General features: G+C 40.2%; 1 protein-coding gene across 2 annotated transcripts in view; it reads right to left on the reverse strand.

The window, feature by feature from the left end:
- LOC122789637 (serine/threonine-protein kinase Nek4-like) overlaps positions 1-24,482 on the reverse strand; it is a 246,490-nt gene that overhangs the window by 156,308 nt on the left and 65,700 nt on the right. For both annotated transcript variants that reach the window (XM_044057045.1, XM_044057047.1), the window contains one exon: positions 4,045-5,246. In XM_044057045.1, coding sequence (XP_043912980.1) covers positions 4,045-5,215 — 1,171 coding nt within the window. In that variant the 5' untranslated portion in view covers positions 5,216-5,246. The remainder of the gene's footprint in view (positions 1-4,044; positions 5,247-24,482) is intronic.

The raw sequence follows: 24,482 nt of genomic DNA on the forward strand, positions 1-24,482 counted from the left end.
AGCATCTATAAACACACATCTAAAAAGCAAAACAATCAGTAACTGCTAACTGGCTTACTGACAGAACCCAGACAGTAAAAGTAGCTGACTCCAAATCCAGCTCCAGACAAGTGACAAGTGGAGTACCTCAGGGTTCAGTCCTGGGACCACTCTTGTTTGGCATCTACTTCTCTGAAGTACAGGCCAACACTAAGGGACTCTGGCTAACAAAGTTTGCAGATGACTGCAAACTGGGAGCCATTATTGAATCCCCAAATGATGTGGATATTCTACAAAAGGGCCTTACAGAAACAGATGCATGGTGCCAGAGCCATGGGCTCAAGCTTAATGCCAAGAAATGTACAGTTATCCCCTTTGGAAAAAAACATGTACCCATGAATTACCACATAGGTGGCAGGACACTAAACATCGAAAGTGTGATGAGAGACTTAGGGACACAGGTGGACAGTGGTCTCACTTTCGATGACCACATTGCCACAACAGTCAGGAAATCCTTCTATGTGGGCACACCTTATCACTAAGGGCTTTTCATCCAGAAAAAAGGAGGTCATTGTCCCACTGTACTCATCCTTCATTAGACCCATTATAGAGTATAATACCCCATTTGGTATGTACCTCACAAGACATCTGCAACAGCTTGAAAGGCCACAGAAATACCTCACTAAAAGAATCACAGGCCTAAAGCAGATGCCATATACTGACAGTCTAAAAAAACTCCAGCTATACTCTGTGGCATATTGTCTACTCAGAGGTGATCTCTGCTTAACATACAAGGCCATGTCAAACCCTGAGCTGTTGGACATGCTCCACTTAAAGAAATCCCAATCCCTCAGAGCCACACGCTCCAGGAATCTAAACCTTGTCATCACAATGAACAAAACATGCTGGAGGGATAGGTTCCTGACCCAGAGACTCCCCATACTCTGGAATAGACTGCCCATACATATCAAGCAGAGCGCCTCTTTGGCCCTCTTCAAAAGGAACCTTGATGATTGGATGGGAGATAGGAAATTCACCCCGGGGATCATGTCAGTCGCCCTGCTAGACAGGGGCCTGGAGAAGTAAATATTGTGGGAAGAAATATCCAGGGAATTGTTATGGCTAGGCTTGCATAGCCTAGTACCAACCTATGAACCTATGTAAGATGGGAATCCTCTCTTTGGTCAAATGTTCGAAATATCAAATGGCACAAGTGATTGAACAGTTATATAATTGCAGAAGACAACTGAAGAGAGGTTCTGTTCCACAAGGAAACACCTGGTTTATGCCCACTGAATGGCACACAGCAAAGGTTATCCCACTCCACAAAGGGGGAGCCACCACAGACACCAGGAACTATCGCCCCATTAGCCTAACAAGCCTGGTCTGCAAGGCCATGGAACGTATCATCATGGAACTTATAAACAAAGACATTGGTAATCTCCAAACTCTGGACCCCACCCAGTTCGGATTTGTAAAAGGCAGATCATGTCTCCTAAACTTGACTGACTTCTTTGAAGCAGTCACCAAAGCCGTAGACGAGGGTAAGGTGGTTCACACAGCCTATCTAGATTTCGCCAAGGATTTTGACACCATCCCCCACTCTGGAATTATAGATAAACTCACTAAACTAGGTATAAATCCCTAAGTCACAAGCTGGATTGCCAACTGGCTCACTGACAGAACCCACACTGTGAAAGCAGCAGACTGCAAATCCGACTTCAGACCAGTGACAAGTGGAGTACCACAGGGTTCAGTCCTGGGTCCTCTCCTGTTTGGTATCTACTTTTCTGAAGTACAGGCTAACACAAAAGGTCTTTGGCTAACGAAGTTTGCAGATGACTGCAAACCAGGAGCCATAATTGAAATTCCTAACGATGTGGACATCCTACAAAAGGGCCTCACTGAGACAGATGCTTGGTGTCAAAGTCATGGCCTCAAGCTCAAAGCCAAAAAGTGCATTATCATCCCCTTTGGTAAAAACTCTGTACCCATGAGCTACCACATAGGTGGTAGTCTACTTAACACTGAAAGTGTGATAAGAGACCTTGGGACACAGGTGGACAGTAGTCTCTCCTTTGATAATCACATTGCCACAGTAGTCAGGAAATCCTTCTATGTGGCACACCTCATCACAAAAGGTTTCTCATCCAGGAAAAAAGAGATAATTGTTCCCCTCTACTCATCACTCATTAGACCCATTATAGCATACAATGCCCCTTTTGGTATGTACCTCACAAGACATCTACAACAACTGGAAAGGCAGCAGAAATACCTCACAAAGAGGATTACCGGCCTAAAACAGATGCCCTACGTAGACCGTCTCAAAAAACTCCAGCTTTACTTCGTCGCATATCACCTACTCAGAGGCGATCTCTGCCTAAAATACAAAGTTATGTCAAACCCAAAGCTGTTGGACATGCTCCACTTAAAGAAATCCCAATCCCTCTGAGCTACACGCTCTAGAGATATAAACCTTGTCACCACAATAAACAGAACATGCTGGAGGGATAAATTCCTGTCCCAGAGACTTCCCATACTCTGGAATAAACTACCTATCCATATCAAACAAAGCTCCTCATTAGCACTCTTCAAGAAAAATCTTGATTGCATGGGAAATAGGAAATTCACCCCGGGGATCAACTATGTGGCTCTGCTCGACAGGGGCACTGGAAAATAATTTTCTTGGGTGGCGAAAGCCAGGGTACCATTTGGGCTAGGCTTGTTTAGGCCCTAGGGCCGATAGCCTAGTACCTACCTATGAATCTATGAACCTATTACTTAGTGGGAGCTCACAGTACAATGAGGATTAGAAATTTGCCCTTTCCCTGCTGTTGTGCAATCTTGGAATTGGTAGATATACGTAGCAGGGAGTTTGGCTATACAACCCCCCCCCCCACACACACACACACACACACACACACACACACACACACACACACACACACACACACACACAGGGGCTATTGTTTTAAACTGATCAATGTAAGTTCAGTTTTGTTAGTTTTTGACTATAGGTAGTGCACTCAATCAGATACAGTCTATGCATAAAGTGTCATTGTTAGCAGCACCACATTACAATCCTGTAATAAATTAGGGGAAGCAAGAACCACAATACTGATGTACATCAACTGCACAGGAAACCAAGTACTTTTTATATTACCTTTTTAAAACTGCACTCTTTGCTCAGTTTGCTAATGAAATCTTGACTCATAATGTGGTAGAAACTTACTACTACTGCTACTGTTCTTGTTTAAAAGAGAAATGTGTCCATACAGGATCAAATTTTCCTAAGAGAAGCTACTGTTTTTAAATGCTGATTCAATTTATTCTTCTATTACATCCAAGGGCTTATGTCACATTAGTATTTCTGATACAGAAGCTGCGTTGTTCAGGATTCTAACTGTACTATACAGTTTATGTTCATCCTGCTAGAAAACTCCACATCTTACATGAATGTATTATGGAAGCAGTGCTTACCTCTCAACTGTCCAGATTTTCACCTCATGTGTTTTGTCTGTTTCTCATAAAACTGTGGTTTGCTAGCAAATCACTGGCAACTCATTGAGGATTCACGTCAGAATATAATGACAGACATTTGAGTTTCAGGCTTTATACCCTTCAGAAAATAAATTCTAACACAAGCTTGTCATTCTATTAACTTTCTAAGTTTGTAAGAGCAATATTTAAAAATTGTCCCTATTTTTGGGCCTTTGTCCCCCTATTATTTATGGCTTTGTCCTGATTTCTTGCTCTAAGAGGTAGAGAGGTATAGAGCACTGAAGAATTCAGCAATGGACAAGGCTATATCACAGAACTGTGAAACAATACTTACTACACATGACAAATCAGGCACATCTGTAAGAGTAATGACAAACTATGTTCAACTGTCAAACTTGTACATAAACATTTTAAAATAAACGTTTTTGTATAAGATGACAGAGAGCTGATTTGATTATCTTTTCCAGTGTCATGTACTGATAAACCATTTTATTATTTTGTATAGGATCTTTAGTAGACAATGTAATTATTACAACCTCTAAAAACATTCATTGTTTTACTCACCCAAAATCTCCTCAGCGGCATCTTCATTTAAAGCAGATGCAGCTCTAGGTATTTCTTCTTCTATATTCTCATCTACAGATGACAAGCTTTCATTGTCAAAGTCATCAGAATAGTCAGAGTTGCCTCCTGTGCTGCGTACTTCATCATTCTCTTCTGCTTCAGAGATACTCTCAGACTCTTTGTTGTCGTCTTTAATGGCAAAAAGTGGTGCAGAAATGCACCTGCTGATCCCTCTGTCTTGGCTACTCAGAGCTCTGACTGTCTTACCAAGATTTTCATTTGATGTGGTTGTACCATTCTCCATTTCATGAGGTCTTCTAGAAAACTGCTGCTGTCTGTTTAACTGAGACTCCTGTTGTTGTATGAAAAATTTGATATGTTCCTGAACAAAGGGAATGTTAAGTACATAGCTGGCACTGGGTCGTAGCTCAGGACTTTTATTAAGAATAGCCTCAATTAGGCTATGCATTTCCTCTGAATAGCATTCCGGCACTTTGGCATACTCTGCTTTAGCAATTTTGTAAAAAAGACTGATGAGATTCCTCGCTTCAAAAGCGGGTCTCAAGGCACACATTTCATAAAGCAGACAACCCACAGCCCAGACGTCAGACTTTGAGCTGTACGGCACATCCTGACAAAGTTCAGGGCTCAGGTAACATGGGGTGCCAACACAGGTGCTTGCCATATCCAAAGTGTCATCCATAACTTTAGAAATTCCAAAGTCGCCAAGCTTCAGCATGCCTTTTTTTGTAAGAAAAACATTCGAGGTCTTTATATCTCGATGTAAAATCTTCATAGAGTGGATATACTGCACAGCCATGACAAGCTGTACAAACAATTCCATAATTTCATTTTCGGGAACGTACTCTTCTTCTCGTCGTTCCTTAATCAGATCATCCAGTGTCCCACCGTCACAATAATCCTGAATGATAGAAATATACTCATCTCCTGGGTCAAAGAAATACTCATGGCATGTGACAATGTGTGGATGCTTCAGCTTGGCTAATATGCATGCTTCTTGGAGAACGGCTTCTTTAGTTTTCAGTCTTTTTGAGGGGTCAATCTTGATCTTTTTCAGTGCAAAAAGTTTCTTTGCTTCCAAGCTTTTCACTAGGAAAACTTCTGCACTCGCACCTCTTCCAATGGTTAGAACTTTTTCATATTTCTCCATAGTATACCATTAAGGTGCATAAAATTTCAGACTATGAGGGGGGAAAAAAAAGTAACGTTATTAAATGTAACAGTCATCTGCATTTATGCAACATTATTTAAAAAAAAACACCTCTTCAAATGAGTGTCTGAGATGTTAAAACTTTTTTTGCTTGTTTGTTTGATTGTTTTTGTGTTTGCTGATCTTCCACCCTTCTTAGCCCGTGGCAGCAATGGTTACAATAGAATGCATATTGTTGTGCACACAACATACACACACACACAAACATACATACACAAATGCATATAATGATTTCTACAGCATTATTTTCATCCATATAGTGTATACATATCTTACGATATGCTTATTTATATTACATTTAAGTATCATCAGGTCGTACCTGGAAATGGTCGTGATTTATCGATTCTGCCTTGTGCACTTTCTTGGTTAACAGATATAAATACATTTTCAGGGGAGAGATGTGGCTTGTGAATTATGGGTGGCTGTGACTGATATGCCCTGTTTGCCTCTTTGCAGTCGTTAGCATATCTTTTCAAAGGATTTAAACAGAAACGTATAATGTGAACCTGTGACTCAAGTGAATTTAGTCTTAGAAACTGGATACTCACCTAGGAATTGTACTGAAAATATTATACTATTAAACACCATTCCGCCACCACCACAGAGTAACATTAAGGCTTTCTGCCATGTCTAATGGTGCAGTGTTTTGTAGACCAACTCCTTTGCCTCTGATTAATGAATATGTAAACTAGTAAAGCCTCTTCCAGTCTCCTTCTCTAAACTGCTAGGTTTCACCTCGACAAACTGCATTTTCCAATCATTTGATATATGATAAAACAAGTACATTTCCAGTCACTTCAAGAAGCCTGGACATACACAATGGAAAAATAAAAAGGCAGTGGGTGAGGGTGTTCTCTCTGACCAACATGACAGCTACTGCTATGCATTTCCTAAAGTAAAATGTAGTGCAATGGGAAAGTGCCTGAACAACAGGACTTGGCAGAAAGTACAGTTTTGTACCTACCATAAATGTAGCTGTCCGAGAGGAATGCATCTGCAGTCCTTACAAATGGGTTGTCCTGTCGTCAGGCAGCCCTTCGGTCGGCCGGATTCCAAAGTCTGGGTCTGGCTTCGGCTGGTGTCGCACTTCACCCGACGTCACTGCGGCAGTTATTCGGGTATAAAGGCATCAGCCGACGCCATTTTCCTCAGTGTTTCTTGCCCCAGATGCCAGGTGCCCTCTTGGTAGGCTAAATTTGGATAAATGCCAAAGTTTCCAAATAGTAGAGAGCAAACACACAAAATAAACATGTATGCACATATATACAAACAAATACACCATAATAGATCCCCCCCAAGCTAGCTGAAGATTGGTAAGTACCCTAGGAGTACCTCAGAGGGGAAGGAGGGTGGGTAATCCTGACTGCAGATGCATTCCTCTCGGACATCTACATTTATGGTAGGTACAAAACTGTACTATGTCCTTCAAGGATGCATCTGCAGTCCTTACAAATGGGTAGAATACCATAGCTAAACTAGGGGAGGAGGAAATGAGAATAGATTATGGTGTAGTCAGGATCCCTTGCAAAACAGCAGTGGCAAAGCCAGCAGGGGATCTAGAGTATAGAGGTAAGTTATAATGTTTGGCAAATGTATGCACGGAGGTCCAAGTAGCAGCCTCTATAATGTCCTTGGTAGCCACTCCTCGTAAGAAAGCTGTGGTAGTGGCTGTGGCCCTTGTGGAGTGAGGCCTGATGTTCTCTGGAGTTTTCTTTCCATGGTAGGAGTAACAAAGTCTAATGCAATTTCCTATCCATTTGGAGATTGTCTGTTTAGAAATTGGTTTTCCTTCTTTTCCTGTTGCATAAGCTACCAGAAGCTGGTCAGTTTTTCTATTGTTTTTTGTCCTGTCCAGGTAGTAGCGTAATTGCCTGTGTACATCCAAGGTGTGTAAGAGCTTTTCCCCCGTTCTGTGGATTGGGGAAGAATGTAGGAAGGTGGATAGCCTGATTTAAAGAGACTCTGGATACCACCTTAGGCATAAATGTAGGATTTGTTCTCATGGACACTCTATCTTGATGGAAGATCAGGAAGGGTTGTACTGCCATTAATGCTTGTAGTTCAGAGACCCTTCTTGCTGAAGTTATTGCCAGCAGGAAGGCAGTCTTCCAGGATAAGTATTGCAAATCTGCTGTAGCTGCTGGCTCGAAAGGAGGTAGAGTCAGTTTTTCTAGCACAAAGTTCAAGTCCCATGCTGGCAATGGAGGTTTCCTGGGAGGTTTTACATTTTTAATTCCCCTCAGAAACTGTCTGAGCAGAGGATGCGAGAAGACAGGAGGATCCAAGCTGTACTGTGCTGAAATAGCTGATGCATGTATCTTAATGGAGGAATAGGACAGGCCTGTGTGGTAGAGCTCAGCCAAGTACTCCAGGATGTTGGCTATGTTCACCTGTGTCACATCTTGCCTTTTTGCAGCACTCCAGATGAGATATCTTTTCCATTTTGCTGCATAATTCTTTCTTGTTGAAGGTCTACGAGCCTCCAGGATTATGTCCTTAACCCTTTGGGATAAATTTGGGTTAATTTCTGTCATGTAATGTTCCAGGCAGTTAGCTGTAGAGTTTTTAAGGCTTGGATGCAGAATGTTGTAGTTGTTCTGTGTCAGCAGTAATGGGATCAGGGGTAGTTTCCATATTTGTTCCCGGGACATGCTCCTCAGCAGTGGGTACCAATGTTGTCTTGGCCAGTCTGGGGCTATCAGAATGATCCTCGGACGTTCCTCTTTGATCTTGAGAAGCACCTTGTGCATCAAAGGAAGAGGTGGGAATGCGTATGCTGTCAGGCTTTTCCAACTGAAGGATAGGGAGTCCACCTTCCAAGCAAGTGGGTGGTAAGTCCTTGTGCAGAATTTCTTCAACTGGTGATTGTATGGGGATGCAAACAAGTCTATTTGTGGTAATCCCCATTTTCTTGTGATGGCTTTGAAGATGTCCGGATGCAGCATCCATTCGTGGGCATCTGTTGTAGTTCTGCTTAATATGTCTGCTAGAATGTTTTCCTTCCCTGGTACATAAATTGCCTGTAACTGAAGGTTGTAACTCAGAGCCACATCCCATAAGTCTAGTGCCAGCCGGCATAGGGGGTATGAGTGTGTGCCTCCCTGTTTGTTGATGTACCACATAACTGTGGTGTTGTCTGTCCTTATCAACAGCTGGCCTTCGTGGAGAAGAGGTCTGAATGCCTGGATTGCCAATTTTATTGCCATCATTTCTTTTAGATTTATGTGCAGATGCAGTTGGTCTTGAGTCCATAGGCCTTGAATGCACTTGTCCATCATGTGTGCCCCCCAACCGAGGTCTGAGGCATCTGTCGTGATAGTTTGTCTTGGATGACTTTTGCTGAAGGGCAGTCCTGTGTTTGATTGACAGGCCTGAGCCCACCATAAGAACTCTTGCTTCAGGCAAGGGATCATTGGAATTTTGGTTTCCAGGCTGTGCTTGTGCTGAGACCACAAATTCTTTAGGTACCACTGTAGCTTTCTCATATGAAGCCTGGCATGAGGGACCAGAATTATGCAGGATGCCATGAAGCCTAGAGCTTGTAGCACTTTTCTTGCAGTTAGATGGCTCTGCTTTGTTAATGACAAGAAATAGAGAGGAAGTTGTTCTTTCTTTTCTGCAGTTAGAAATGCCATTTGTTTTGATGTGTCCAGTTCTGCACCCAGAAAGGTTATTATTTGGGATGGAATCAGCCTTGACTTTTTGTATTGACTGTGTATCCCAGGGCTTGTAGCAGGTAGATGACTCTTTGTAAGTCTTCTGTTAATTTGTTTTGTTGTCCGCTTGTATCAGGCAGTCGTCCAGGTAGGGATAGATTTGAATTCCCTGAAGTCTGCAATGAGCGATTACTGATGCCAGGCATTTCGTGAACACTCTGGGCGCAGTAGATAAGCCAAAGGGCAATGCTGAGAATTGATAATGCTCTGATCCTGCAAGAAATCTGAGGTATCTTCTGCAAATTGGTCTTATGGGGACGTGCAGGTATGCCTCCTTGAGATCTAGAGTTACCAGCCAAGACTCCTTGCCCAGCATGGGAAGAAGCTGCTGTAGGGTCAGCATTTTGAATTTTGGAACAATGAGGAATGTGTTTAAAGCGGACAGGTCTAGAATAGGCCTCCATTTGTTTTCTTTTCTTGGTACCAGGAAGAGCCTGGAGTAAAATTCCTTCCCTTGCTCCATAGATGGTACCTTTTCCACAGCTCTCATTCTTAATAATTGAGATATTTGTTTTAGAGCTTCTGCCCTTTGAGTAGGTGGTAGGTTTGGCATTCCTCTCTTTCCTGGTAGAGTATGGAAATGGAACCTGTAACCTTGGTCTATAGTTTGCAAAATCCATTTTTCTCTTGTAATGCAGTGCCAGTTGCTTGAAAATAAGGTTAGCTTTCCGCCTAAGGGTGCTTCTAGTTGTTCCCTGGTAGGCGGTGCCACCGCCAAGTCACTGTGATTGAGTTGTTGTAGTGGTGGTGGCTGTATCCGTGCCTCGTTGGTTGTTACCCTGCCACTGGCGACCCCTGTAGGTACCTCTGGATTGGTTTCTGCCTCTAGAGTGCCTATTCCTGCCTCTTTGTGCCTTAGAGGACTCCGGAAAGGACCAATTCTTGGAGGGCCAATTCCTGCTAAACCTTGGAGGTTGAACTTGTAAGAAATCTTTTACTGTTTGCACAGATTTTGCTTTCTCTTCCATCTTTTTCAGAACCTGCTGTGCGGGGGCACCAAATAAATTGACCTTGTCCATAGGTGCATCCAAAAGCTTAGATTTGACATGGTCTGGTAATGGCTGTTCTTTCAACCATGCATGCCTCCTGATAACTGTGCCAGTCATGGCTGATCTAAAGGAAGCCTCCAGTGCATCATAGCCACATTTTAAAGAATGGTTACTAACCTGCTGTATGTTATGTAACATTTCTTGAACATACTTTTTATCTAAAGATTCTTCAGAGGACAGCTTTTTAGTCAACTGGTCAAGCATAAACTCTTGATATTGAATCATATGAAATTGGCAGTTCAAAGCTCTAGCTGACAAAGTAGCAGAGGTGTAAACTTTTACCCCATCTCTAAGGACCTGGATTCCCTTTCAGAGGGAGGGGTTTTTAGAAGAAGTAGCTGCTACAGCTTTAGGGCCCTGGGAGATAGTTTCTGGATCTGCAAAAGGGGCCTTATATAAGTGGTGATGAGTGTCCGGGACCCTGTAGTACCTATCTGGTTTAGCAGGAGCCGGAGGTAAAGTATCAGGAGTAGTGCAAGCATCATTAAATGCATCATCAACAACAGATAGAACTGGAGGAATAGCTAAAGGCCTATGCTGTGGTAAGTGTAGAAAAGTCCTAAGCCTTTTTCTTGAGTCTGAGAAATCTTGGCCCTGCCACTGAAAATGTTCCCTCATAGCATGCAAGGTTTCCCCAAAGGAAAATTCCTCAGGAGGAGAGGCTGAAGGGATGGACTCCTCAGCATCGGAGTCTTCGTAAGGAGAATAAGAAGCCTCAGGAGGATCTGAATGTTCTGAATCATCAGAAGAATCATCTGTGGCTACTGGCTCAGAGGGCTCTGCTCTAGGCCTCTTTTCTGGAGGAGGGAGAGAGGCCCTGTCTGGATGAGGCTGGAATCCACGGATTAAAGTGATGAGATCCTGTGCCAAAGAAAGCATATGGGAGCTGGTGCTGGGCCTGTGAGAGGGGGGCTTGGCAGGCACAGGTTTGGAAGTTTTGGCTGCTTTAGCCCTGGCAAAGGCCTTAATAGACATAGCTGGAGGAGGCCTAGCAGCTCCACGTGCAGGAGTAGAAATATCTAGTGGAATGGTGTCTGATAAATCCTGTGAAATCGCAACAGAAGGCTGGATTTCAGAAGCCGTTTCTACCAGAATAGAAGAGGCCTCGGTAGAAGGCAAGTTATCGGCTGAAGAAAGAACCGCTTGCTCGGTTTCGGCCGAAACCGAGACACTCATGGATTGCTTAACCGCGGTTTCAGCCGAAACCGTGGACCGCGAGTGTCGGTCCTTTTCTTTGCGTTTTTTAGTTATTTGCGTAGTCGGAGGATCCGACGGCATAATGTAGGCAAAATCGGAGCCGAAAATCTGTTCAGCAAAGTCCGAGCGACGTCTAAGCGTCCGCCGGTTAAAAGAAGCACAGGCTAGACAAGCTGCTACGTCGTGGTTTGGGCCTAAACAATGTATGCAATAGGAGTGGAAATCTTTATGAGGTATTTGTTTCCCAAAAGATAAACAGTTATTAACTTTCTCTGACATCGGCTGAGGCAAGAAAGAGTCCCCAATGGGGTACTTAGCTTTATAGAAGTCTTCGAAGTAGTATTCGATAGTAGTAATCTCTGGATCTGACCGACCGGCACTTGCGAACAGCTTCTGCTTCGGGCACCACGCGGCAAGAAAGACTGAGGAAAATGGCATCGGCTGATGCCTTTATACCCGAATAACTGCCGCAATGACGTTGGGTGAAGTGCGACACCAGCCGAAGCCAGACCCAGACTTTGGAATACGGCCGACCGAAGGGCTGCCTGACGACAGGACAACCCATTTGTAAGGACTGCAGATGCATCCTTGAAGGACATCAGTGTCTTCATCAAAAGAGCTTGCTGTGGTAAGTGTTTTATCTCTACTCCGCTGTACACTAACTTTAGAGCTGATTAGATTAGGATGGATGACTGAGGGAAGACTTCTGCATGAGAGGAATAGGGGACATGGCAGGCTTGCTCCAGCAGATTTAATTCTGAAAAATGAGTAACAAGTTTTACTTATAAATGACTTGTTTTTAGATTCTCAGGTTTCTTGTGCTAAGTCAGCCCCACACCTGCTAATGAATGTAATATCAACATTTATAACTTGGGTAACCTGAATGTTAACTGGAGGCTTACTTAGCTCCTATAGTCTTCCATCTATTCAACTTTTAGGTCTCTAACAAATAATCAACCTGACAAATCAAAGTGATAAATCTTCTCATCATGTGTCCCTAACTGGATACTGTCATCAATATCAGCTACCATCTCTGACACCGGAGCAATGGCAGACATTGTCAGCAACCATTTGCATAACTTTGTTGCCTGGTTTCATACTGATGCAAATAAAAAGCAGCACCTTTGCTATTCATAGAACAAGAAATAATCTGACTTGAACTAATTTATCCTCACTCTTATGAGTATTACCTAGGTATCAATGGTGAATACTAATTTATCCTCACTCTTATGAGTATTACCTAGGTATCAATGGTGAATAGGTTAGGTCTTGATGATGCTCCTGAATACTCTATTATTGTTTTATTAATGTATTATGCTTATTTCTAACTCTCTCTTTTCCTGGCCATCCTGAACAGTATGGCACCCATCAGGAAATGCCATATTCGACTACTCAGTCATCTTGGATTTGTCCATAAAATAAAGCCATGCTGACTAATGGCTGCCTCTGGTCTGTTTACCATAAAACAAAGTGATATGAAGATCCCAGGGCATAGTGAAGAGACAGAAGAATGCTAAGTTTGTCATCTTAAACAACATAGACATGTTTTTCTTATTCCAGAAAAATCAACATGTTGGTTATCCAAAAATTTCTGCAGCTCAGTCAGCTCTGATTTTAATCCAAATCAAACTGTCTACTTCATCCTCTTTCCACATCTTACAGCCAATCAAATTGCTGCCTACTATGTCCATTACTTTCAAGACTCAACTCACATCTAGGAACTCTCTTTTTATAGCTACAAGTCTCTATCAACATTACTAGCCTGTCCTCAGCTTCCATACTATATCCCTGTATATGAGGTTTTCAAACTGCTACGTAAACTGAAATCTGGTTCTGCTTCCTTGGATAATCTAACCTGAGTTTTGCACACAAAGTGACAGAACTTCCAATCACTGTACTTACCATGAGATCCATTAAAGAAGGAAGAATGTCCTTTGTTTGGAAAAAGGTTCTCACTGTTCTGCTTCACAAAGATGGTGCATCACCATTCTTCAGCAATTATTGCTTGATTGCTCTGTTGCCTCCACTTACTAAAATCCTTAAGCACTGTATGCAAACACTCACAACCTCTTCACCATTTTCTCACTAGCAATTCCAAATCTCAATTATGTGATTCATGCAAGGATGTTAAATAAAAGAGGATCTTTGGACGGCATAACAGCAACTTGTTGGCAATACTGTGAAATGTAAGTGCATAAAATCCACATATTTTTAATATTATACAAAATATAGAGGTAAAAATTCTAGAACTTGGTCTATAGCAGCAGCCATTGCTCTGAAGAAATTGTGTTATAGTTATGGGATGTAAAATGCAGTTCTATGACATGACTCAGACAATTCATATTTTTCTTCTGCAAAAAAGGAAGCAGTATATGTTTTGAAAATTAATATTTTTTCAGTAAAAAGGGAAGCAAATATGTCTAACTTTTTCCCTTTCTGCCTGCAGACTATCAAATCCTCCCCAATCAGATCTGAGCCCATTCATTCAAAGCAGCCATCTGAGATTTTGTGTTTTCAAAGGCACCTATGCAATAGCAGCATTATTGTTAGCCTAACTCCACCTCTGGTGGTGGGGTGGGCACAAGCGTCACAGCAAAAACTACTTGCGCTCCTATGTTATGTGCATACATGTTCCTCCACAAGATCATGACTAGGGCTACCATCACTGGCTTGGATGATACTGCTCATCCCTGTCTGAGGAATGACCCCACACTGCCCATGAACTGCCTGCATCTTCTACCTGAGGTCAGTACATCAAATGAAACAGTGAGCAAGTCTGAACTGAGGCACATCAACCCACCACCCAAATATGGGCACATCCATTCTTTCTTGCCAACATCATTATTTAGATTTGGGTCTTCTGGGCTATAGTCAAGACTTTTCCCCCTCTACATGACCAGTGCAATCTAAGCAAAACACATTTTCCTGTATGAACTCTAACCACAAAAAAAAAAAAAAAAAAAAAAAAAAAACAGCAAAATCAATTACTATAACAATTAAAGGTAAAGTTTTAAGAAAGGAACTAAATTTTAAAGCTAACCAAGACTGGGGACAGATAGTGCCTGTGTTTTCTTTTCCCAATGCAACTTATCTGAAAAGATGTTCATAAGGTTTTGTTTTCATATTGGAGTCTGGCATGGATTCTTTGTTGGCTACTAAAGTTAACTGCAATTTTTATTAGCTCCTAAGGAATGTGTCTTTATTTTGTTTGTGGGTGCATGATTCGGCTATCTAGATTGTCTGAATGTTACACAAATCAGTACAACAGCTTAAGTTATGAGACTGTCTGTAAGACATCACTAAGATTTAGCATGGCTTTAGGCCATATCATGCACTGACAGGAAACACTGCTGGATCATTCTTCTCAGATATATTTGAGAACTTTGATATGGTCGATCATAGACTACTACTTGATTACCCTCCCTATTTATCGCCTGTTCCAAAGCGCTTTAGGTAGTTTTCAGCATTCTTAAATGCATAGCATTGGTCTGATAAACAGCACACCGACTTATCCTCTCCTTCTGCTACAGATGTGCAACTCAAAGCTCTGTCATTGGGCCTCTTGTTTTTTTTCTACATTTTGTAAACAGTTTGATAATACAGTTTAAAACTGCTAGATAAACTAAGAATGCAGTTCAGCCATCTCATTATCAGCTGAGCATACTTCCCCTATACAATTACAGTTACAAAATATTCATAATGTTCAACTTGGCTATCCTCAGCAGGCTATAATCCTAACACAAGCAAAATAAATGCTGTATTCTTTCTCAACAACCAATGCATATACTGTACATTACACTCTGATTGATTGTATTTAGCACTGTACTTATTCACTAGAGTGTATATACACCATTTTTTATATAATTATCTGAACTACTCTGTTATTGCTTACATTTCTGTATTTTGTGTTTGTGAAATGTTTGTCATCTCACTCAGGCTGAGCCTGAAATTGGACAACATTGATCTGTGCACTACCCCATTAAAACAAACATAAATAAATAAGTAAACTGCCACAAACCTAATTGTACAAATACAGCAGGCAACTACTTAAGACTTCCTCACTTGACCAGTCCGTTGTTTTAGAGGATTCATACATTAAACTCTTTGGTCCAATTACTAACTAAAATGTAACAATTAATCTAGTCAGTACCAAAGCCAACCAAAAACTGAGTTAGCTATACAAAACCAGGACTTGTTCAACATTTTTCTTATATTACATTTTATATACATTACACCTGTATAATTCATATTTAAGCAGGTTTTTTCTGTTTAAAGATGTGCGATACAAGTTAAATGTATGACATGAATAAACATTTTAATGAAAATATTGAACATTGCAAGGCTTTTCTCTCAGCTAAGGCATGTCTGTCTACTGCTTCAATGTACCTTATCCCCTCTTTATTGTATTCTCCTCACAGTCTTATCAGTCTTCAGTCCTCACTTTTCAGTAAACTAAAGCAAGGTTATGAGGGTACTCGGTGATCATAACACTAGAACCCTCCACTGTGTGTTGCTTTGGCATCTGAACATGGTTTGAATTCCAATATAATATATAAAATACACTGACATGAGGTCTTCCCATGAACATTTGTAGAGCATGGAGCTCTGTGATTACACTCCAAAATCCAGAACAAGACAAATCAGTTAAGCACTACTGTTATGCTGTCAGCCCAGCTATCTGGAATTTTGTAAATAATTCTGTCATTTGTGAATACTGATATGATTTATACAGAACTATACATTATGTGTATATTAAACTACTGGTACAAAAGTGTATGTTGAACAGGGTTTGTACAGTACTAAGCTTCAAGGATGTGTCCACAGTGTACCCTAGTGGAAAAGAACAGAACTGTATATAGACTGTATACATTTGCAGATGTATGTTTTAATGGTAGAAACTGGAACATACAGAGTTAACTTGCAAAACCTCAAGAAAATAAGTTGAAATTAAAGTGTTTTACAACTGTGCTATAACAGTTAGTTTCAATGCAGCAAGCAGACAGGATGTCTAGAACTAGGGCGCCTTTCGCATTGTTTTATGTGTTTTATTGTTTTATGTCCTCTAGCAGGTGCAGACATCTGAAGGCTATGTATTTTCACAGAGAGCTGCTAAATTCTGTTAGTCTCTGACAAAAGGGGTTTAGTTTGGAGACTGAAGTCAGGTGACAAAAAGTGATGTCATCCAAGCTAACCCAACAGTAATATTTGATATTGATTTAAGAACTCTCTGAGAGAGACTGTGCATTTTGTATTTTGACTTGGACCTAGCAAGAACTTCCACTCATCATAATCATCATCTGCACCTGCCTGGCTCTGTAAGTAAGTTCTTAGAGCATAGTAACTCTTCTTAGATATAGATAGGAATACAGTAAAGATTAGTTTAGATGTTTTCTGTATTTATTTTAGACTGTTCTGCAATGTTGTTTTAAAATATTTCCTGTGATTTTGAACTCTGAAGTAACTGCGTTTGTTTACGGAGTATTGTCTTGTTCTTTTACTTTTTATTATTAAATATATTTAAACCTATCTTTGTGGCTATTTGTGAGACAGATTTAAGATTTTAGAGTACTTGCATATGTATTTCGTGACACTGTACGGGCCACTCCTAAACAGCCTTGCAAGTCTTGGTCAGACTACCATCTGAATTAATAATAACATTACACAATAGGATTGGACACCCTTTGTAAGGGCCTTATAGTAGCTGATAAGTAGAGGTTGGTGGCAGTGGAAACTACCTTATAGTCTGGGCAAAAGGGGGCATAGCTAGTAAACCTGTGCCAGCCTTCCCCAGGTGGGTGTGTATGTTTGTATATAAATCAAATCTCAGACTGTATGTGTATCAGCTACTTCGGCAGGGACACGAAGCACTGGTTGGACAGAGAGGGTGCTGGAGGTCTTGGCTTGACCCCCTCAGCTGAGATCTTAACCCTATAGCTGTGCCAGTGGGGAGTCTTACTGGGGATCTGGAGAAAGAGGGAGAAACCAGCCCCAGACTGTGACCTCTGTGTGCTCTTAAGGGAAATTGTACTTTACTGTGTGTGTACTTGTCATCCTCCCAATGTGTACATCCTCTAGCTGCTGCCAGTGGTGAGGACTGAGGCTGCTTCATTACTGGGCCAATGCAGTGGCGTCACAGTTACCATAGCACAAGACCAGATCTTAACAAATGTGAAGCACTCCTTGCTTAACTTGTTATGGTTGGATCTTGTGTTAGGCAGTCAAATCTGTCAGTACTGACCATTAAAGACAGCAGCAGACTCAATATTGGTAATGTGTCCCTGACTTTCTGTTATAAACTTACAAAGTAGCTAGATTAACAGGATGTGTGCTTGTCTGCATTTTCTGAAGGATATAAAGTCTGAAACTCAAACATATGTCATTAATTTGTGAATTCAGTCCTCAGTAATTTGTCCAGAAAACATGGATTTTATGAGAAATAAACCAAATATACCAGGCAAAAGTCTGGACATTCTGTGAAAATCTGAACAGTTGACAGTAAAGGCAAGGTTAGTATAAGCATGCCAGAATGTGTTACACTGTCTGTCAGCATTTGCTAAGTGCTTTATGGTTTTCAAAGCCAGTAAAACATTTAGCATTTTTTTTCTCTGTAACTCGTAGTACATGGAGCATAAAAAGTTCCATGCACTACAAAGAATTATGATCGGGTCCCCGATCATAACATTTAATTATGTGTTCGCAACATGGATGCCAAGATTCACTTCGAGAGCGAATATCTTGGCATCCATGTCTCAAACACATAATAATCAGGTTATGATCACCAGCCGAATCATAATTATCTAAACAGAGGGTATCAACAATTTATTTATATCACACACAGTGGAAATTCAAGTCATCACAATCATCATCTTCATCATCAGCAGCATACTTAATACATGTGCCTTATCTAAGAATAATTTTGGTGATGCCTTTTTCTTTGTATTACAGAGCTCTGCAGCAGTCACATACTCAACCTTAAACACACCACTGTGAAATATGCCTTTAAGCAAGAACTAAAATATACTTTTTTATATACTTTCCCTGTAAAAGTGGAATTACTTGCCTGTGTTACCTAACATGCTTATACCTCTTGTCATCGACTTGTCATTCTTATATTCGACTATGATGTAAAGTTCATTTTACTGTTATTCCCTGGTGTGGCACATTTTTCATATGGTACTAGATGCCCATGAATTGTATTTATATCTTCTGTTAATAATTACGGTCATGTACCATGCCATCCTGCTTTATGTGATGTATTTATGTGTATTCACTGTTATTTACTGTCAGCATAATGGATCCTTGTCTGACTGATTTAAATTGCTTCAGTGAAGAAATCATTGAAACTGGCTATGCCATAAAAGACATTCCCAGTCAGCATTTGCAAAATAAATTACCCTGGATCAATCACTCATCTCTCTCTCGCTCTCTCCCTTTTGCCCATTTCTATTCTTGAAAGTCAGTCTCTACTATAACGTCTCGATATGTGCTCTATGCAGCAAACTGAATATATATTGCAATTCAGCCTGCTGTGTATCAACCCTGGACCAACAAACTAAACACAGAAGCAAGTTTCTACATAAAAAGATGGTAAACTTGGCACATTTCTCTAATTAACTAACTGAATAACTGACTAATGGACATATAACCCAACAAGCTTGACTAGTAAATCAGAAGCAAAACATCCATTCTCCTCATCTGTCTAAGCAACTTACGCACCAATGTCAGCCAAAAAAATAGAATGCCCTTGAAGGACAGCAAGCCCCACTTTTTTTTTGGCTTGGCAAAATAAAGTCAACATCAATTCCCTGACATCTTCAGGAGTAAACAAATGTCTTCCAGCAGGGTTGTTTTACTAGTTTTCATCGAAATACTGATGAAATGTAACTTCAGAACCAATTATACAAAAAAAAATACAGAGAGCGAGCGAAAGACAGAGAGAGAGAGAGACACAATGTGTGTTATAAAGTCCCTCACATGAACGCTATTAGTTATTAGGGCATACTCTCCGAAAGGAGAACTTAAACACTGTAAAATGTGTAAAATGGGAACCAGCCAAATGTATTCAGTAAAGTAATAGTTGGATGACACAAATTCTGTAACAGAGCATTCCTCTAACCCACATTATATAGCAGATCTTATACATACATACATACATGCAAATATTTCAAGCACAGGCATTGATGCCCTTCTAGCTTGTCAAAATACCAAAACACTTGTTCCCATGATAAGTATCCAGGCTGTTCTTAAAAATATCTAAACTAGTACTTGCTTTAATGTAATTTAATGTAATTTGGTAGCCTGTTTCATACATCAGTTACTCTGCCAGTTAACCAGCACTTCTCATTCCTATAGAATCCTCTACATAGGTGTCTGATGATTCTCTAGTACTTTTTGATAACCCCAAACATTCCCAGAGGTAGTTGTCTCTAAATGCCCTATATACCTGAATAAGATCTCCTCTTAGATATCTATATGAGATACTGTACAAGTTCTGATATTTTAGTCTTTCATAATAACAAATTTTCACATCCATGGATGCCCTTGGTATATTTCCGCTGTACTCTTTCCAGTTTACTCATGCTTGTTTTCTTATGGGATTTCCATATTGTTATTCCATACTCAAGTTTGGGTCTAATATAACTAACAAACAATGACTTCATTGTTTTTGATTTCCTAGACTTTATAAATCTTTTTATACAACCTATAGTTCTAAAACTATGATATGATTAGAAAAACTCATAGCTGAATCTACCCATATACCCTGGTCCTTAAATGGGTCTTCAATTTCAATCACTGTGTACCGTATTAAATATTCACATTTCATTTCATGTCTCCCAAATCTCATATCCTTAGTTTATCAGCATATTATGTTATATTTTTCTATCTTATGGACCCCTTGTATAATAAAAGTAACTGTTTTATTTTTTTATCCAGATGACCTTCACCCATTGTGTCATCCTACTGGAAGACATTTATACTACATCAATGCTCTCCCTCTGAGTATTACAGCTGAAAAATGTAAAAATGATATTAATCATCTGAAATATTACAAACTACTTCAGTGGGTCCCAAAATACAGAGACTGAATGGTCAAAAACAGATTTGCTTTTAATATATATATATATATATATATATATATATATATATATATATATATATATATATATATATATATACACACACACACACACACACACACATACATACATACACACGCACACACATACATGTATACATATATATATATATATATATATATATATATATATATATATATATATATATATATACAGATATATAGATTTACTATTAAAATGTGGATCAGCACTTACGTAAAACTGGGAAGGTCAAATGCGTGTTTCCCAGTTCCCGTACTGCCGATCCGGAAATGTTCGAATCCACAGTAGCGAATACTAGTGTGCATTCTTTAATATGTGATCGACATTCTGATACCAGATCACACTACAGTGGAGATCGGGAAATTTACCGTTTTCCCCACTGTAGGGTGATCTTGAGGTTGGGATATATAATTTGCAGGGGGGTGTGGGGGATGCAGGGGGGCTTGCCCCCCCCCTCCTGCAAAACAGTAAAAACTACTGTTGTGTAATTAAAAGTTTTAGGAGATGTTAAACAAAATAGCCTGGGTGTCTGACATCACCTCCTGCATATAAATTTGGGTGTGGTGTGGGTGGCCCCTTGCAAAAAAAAAAAAAAAATTTAAAGGAGAAGAATGGTGTTCAATACCCACTCTTCTCCTGCATTTGTGTGTGTGTGTGTGTGTGTGTGTGTGTGTGTGTGTGTGTGTGTGTGTGTGTGTGTGTGTGTTGGCACTTGGCATTACGGGTGCTGACACTTCAATAAGTAGCCAAAAATTACATTGGATGGGTGTTCATACAGTCATGATCATAATGAGGAAGCTGTCAAATGTGGCACTGCCATCTGTAGAAAATGCTAATCAACATCTATAGGGAGTAGAACATTGTCTTCCTTTACCCATGGACAACAGCAAGTTACCAACATACAGAATGAGGGGGGAAAGTTAAGATCTAAAGCTACAATGCCTGCCTCAGAAAGTAGGTTTGGGGAGGACATGGCAAAGAAAGTTCCTCTGTCACACACAGACAGACTACACCTCTTTCTCCAGTAAGTGCTGCATTTCTGTATCTGGAATTTAAAGGCACAGTAGGATGATGCCATTAAACTGAGGCAGGAGGGGTGGAAAGCAGATGGACTGGAGAATATGAGGGTAAATGACGAGCAGCACAAAGACCCAGGTAAATAAACAAATACAGCAACAGTTAACATGATACAGGAACCATCAAGGAAGGCAGAAAATACAGTGAATTATGCACAGGGTGAAACGACTGTGATGGTGGGCATGAATCAGTACATAAAAGGGGTGAAAAGTACTGAAAAAAGGGCAGGAAACAAGACAGACTGCACTATTATGAAGGGTTGTGTAATTATACTGAGTAATGCCACAGGTTTAGAGAACAGCACTGGAGAACTTCAGACAGTGAAATAACAAGGAAAAGCAGACATAACAAGAATGACAGAAACTTGGGCAAATGATGAAGTAGCCTGGGAGTGGAAAAATGCAGGATATCAGTTATTCAGAAAGGACAGAAAGAACAAAACAGAGAAGAAATTGCAGTTTACATTATACCTCACAATTTATGCTCTACATATAAAGGACAAAGACCCTACAGCAGGAAAAAGAAGAACCGCGAAGACTGTAAAAAGTTGTCAGCCTAGCAGCCAGGAGAAAGTGAAAAAGGATAAGAGATGATGGTTAGTTACATTACATTGTCTACCAGATGGTGACAGGCAGAAAGAAGGTGAATATGTAACAGAATGAATAAGGCCTTGAGGCAGGAAAAAATAAAACTGTACAGATTAAAGACAAAATGCAATCTCCAAAAACCACAGTGGCACAGTCTGGCATCCAAACTCCTTTACAATATTCAATACTTCAGTTATGTCTGGTTTAAATTTTGTTTTCCATTTTCCTAGTACACTGTTTTCTGGCAGGGGTTTACAATGACTAGGCAATTCATATTCTACTTCCCAGCTCAAAAAAATACTTTCCTTAGTTACAATCACTTGTTCCCTCAACATGGCTGGCAGCATATTCTATGTGAAATTTTTAAAATATGCCAGCTCATTACATTCCCAAGCTAATTTACATTTTGTGACTGTACTGGTCCTGTTCGGTTTACAGGGGGACCTGATGCCTTTTTGTTTTCTTTTTTTTTTTTCATTGGAAGGTACTACAGGAGTCAAATCTGCACTGAGTTTTATTAACCTTTTCATGGGTTTGTTTGAGAAAATGTGTTCTTTGGATCGTTACTTTAAACAGCATGTTAAATATAAGTACTGTTTCACATTTGTCATGTTATTTGTGTTGAATGTGAAAATTTAATTCAGAGACAGAACCAGAATAGCTTTAGCACTTATTTATCTTGTATTATAAATAAGCATAGCTCTCAATCTTCCATCTCCAAAATGAGGAACACTCATCCTCATAATGTGGAACAAATGGGCAAAATGTGGAACACATACTAACAACTTCAACTAGGAAGGTCACAGGATGGTTAAAATATACTGGTTTTACTTATAAAGAAGATCTTTTAATAAATTAACAGGATTAATTTCTATTTACCATGGATTTCACTTAAAAAAAATCCTAATATTGAATGTGTGACAGACTCTTTCAATGTGGAACTTCGAGGAAGATGAAATTTTTAAGACCCCAAATGAGGTATGCTCCTCATAATGAAGTATACTTGAGAGGTGTGTAAATAAGAATCATAATAACTACCTGGACATCAGGTTGTATACAGAGGACAATGAAATCAGATCCATCATGAACAGAAAACCTACTGCTATCAACAATTTTTTCATGACAGATAGTGCTCACCCATCACAGCTGACTGAGTCTTTACCTTACTGGTGGGTTTCTTAAGGCACAAAAGGCCTGCTAGGATGACGTAGATTTCTAATAAGTGTCTGAAAGATAATGGGGATATTACAGACCACGGGGTATCAGATGGATCTGTTACAACAGCTTACTATAAATCATAGTTTAAGCAGCAAAGGGTACTACCATCACCAAAGGAGATGAGATAGCAAACAGGAGGTATACTTTGTTACAACATATGCCCCATTTGTGAAGTGTTGCCATGATAGTCAGGGTGTACTGGCATATATTTTACAGTGATGAGGTTTTGTCCAGAACCCTTAAACCTATGCTTAAGGTCTCTTACACATACTCTGCTAACCTTAGATATAGTCCGGTGCACTCAGCTATATACGGCTCTAACATGAAAAAACAGGCACTTGACTTTAACAGTGCCCTGGGTGCACAGTGTGTGTTTATACAGATGACTCACACATTCGTTATACTGTTGGAAGTAGTAGGGTGGAACTTACATCCTACACATCTCAGGTCATGTGCACTGCACTACTCAAGTAATGTGTATTACATAATACAACCAGGAAAGTGACAAAACATATTTCTGAACACCTGCTTGACATCAGAAATTGCTCATCTGTGAGCCCTGTTGCCAAATATTTCAGTCTGAATTACAGTTGTCATGTAAGTGTCTTAGGATGACTCACAGATTAGAGACTGCCTTCCCAACCAGACAATGCGAAAACACAGGTAAAAAGAAAGGAATAGGGCAGTGCTAAGTAAAAGGCCAGCTCTGGTAGAGTTTTTAGTTGAGTCTAGAACAAAAGCCATTGTTAAAAATTGATGATTAGTAGGGCAAATAAAATACTCCATTAAAACTAAAAGAATCAATCAGAGAGGGTTAGAAAGAATTGGGAAAAGAGAATGGAAAGGCAGTGTATAAAGGAACAATGGCATCTGTATGGCTCCCAAGTATGGAACAAATTTCTTAAGGTTCAGGATTTTTGCATGTTAGCCTTCTGACCAGACTTTTCTCATTCCTAGAAGATAGGTTCTCCATTCCTACTACCCTCCAGAAATCTACCAGGCTCAGTTTCTCTATACGTTCTGCCTTCCTACACAGTTAGCAAACATCGAACCCCTAACAAGCTCAAGCACTACAAAGAAGTGCCCTCCCAAAATAATTCTATCTCCCTCCTCTTTAACTCCACCTACATCAACCACACATTCTCTATCACCCCCCATCTTCATTTGACCCAAAACACAAAGCTACTATAATGTCCCTTCCTTCCTTCTCTCCCACCCACCTACCTACAAACCACCTAACCTAT

The sequence above is a fragment of the Protopterus annectens genome, chromosome 15.part0 (genome assembly GCF_019279795.1).
Source record: "Protopterus annectens isolate FY-2018-M chromosome 15.part0, PAN1.0, whole genome shotgun sequence".
Taxonomy (NCBI): Eukaryota; Metazoa; Chordata; order Ceratodontiformes; family Protopteridae; genus Protopterus; species Protopterus annectens.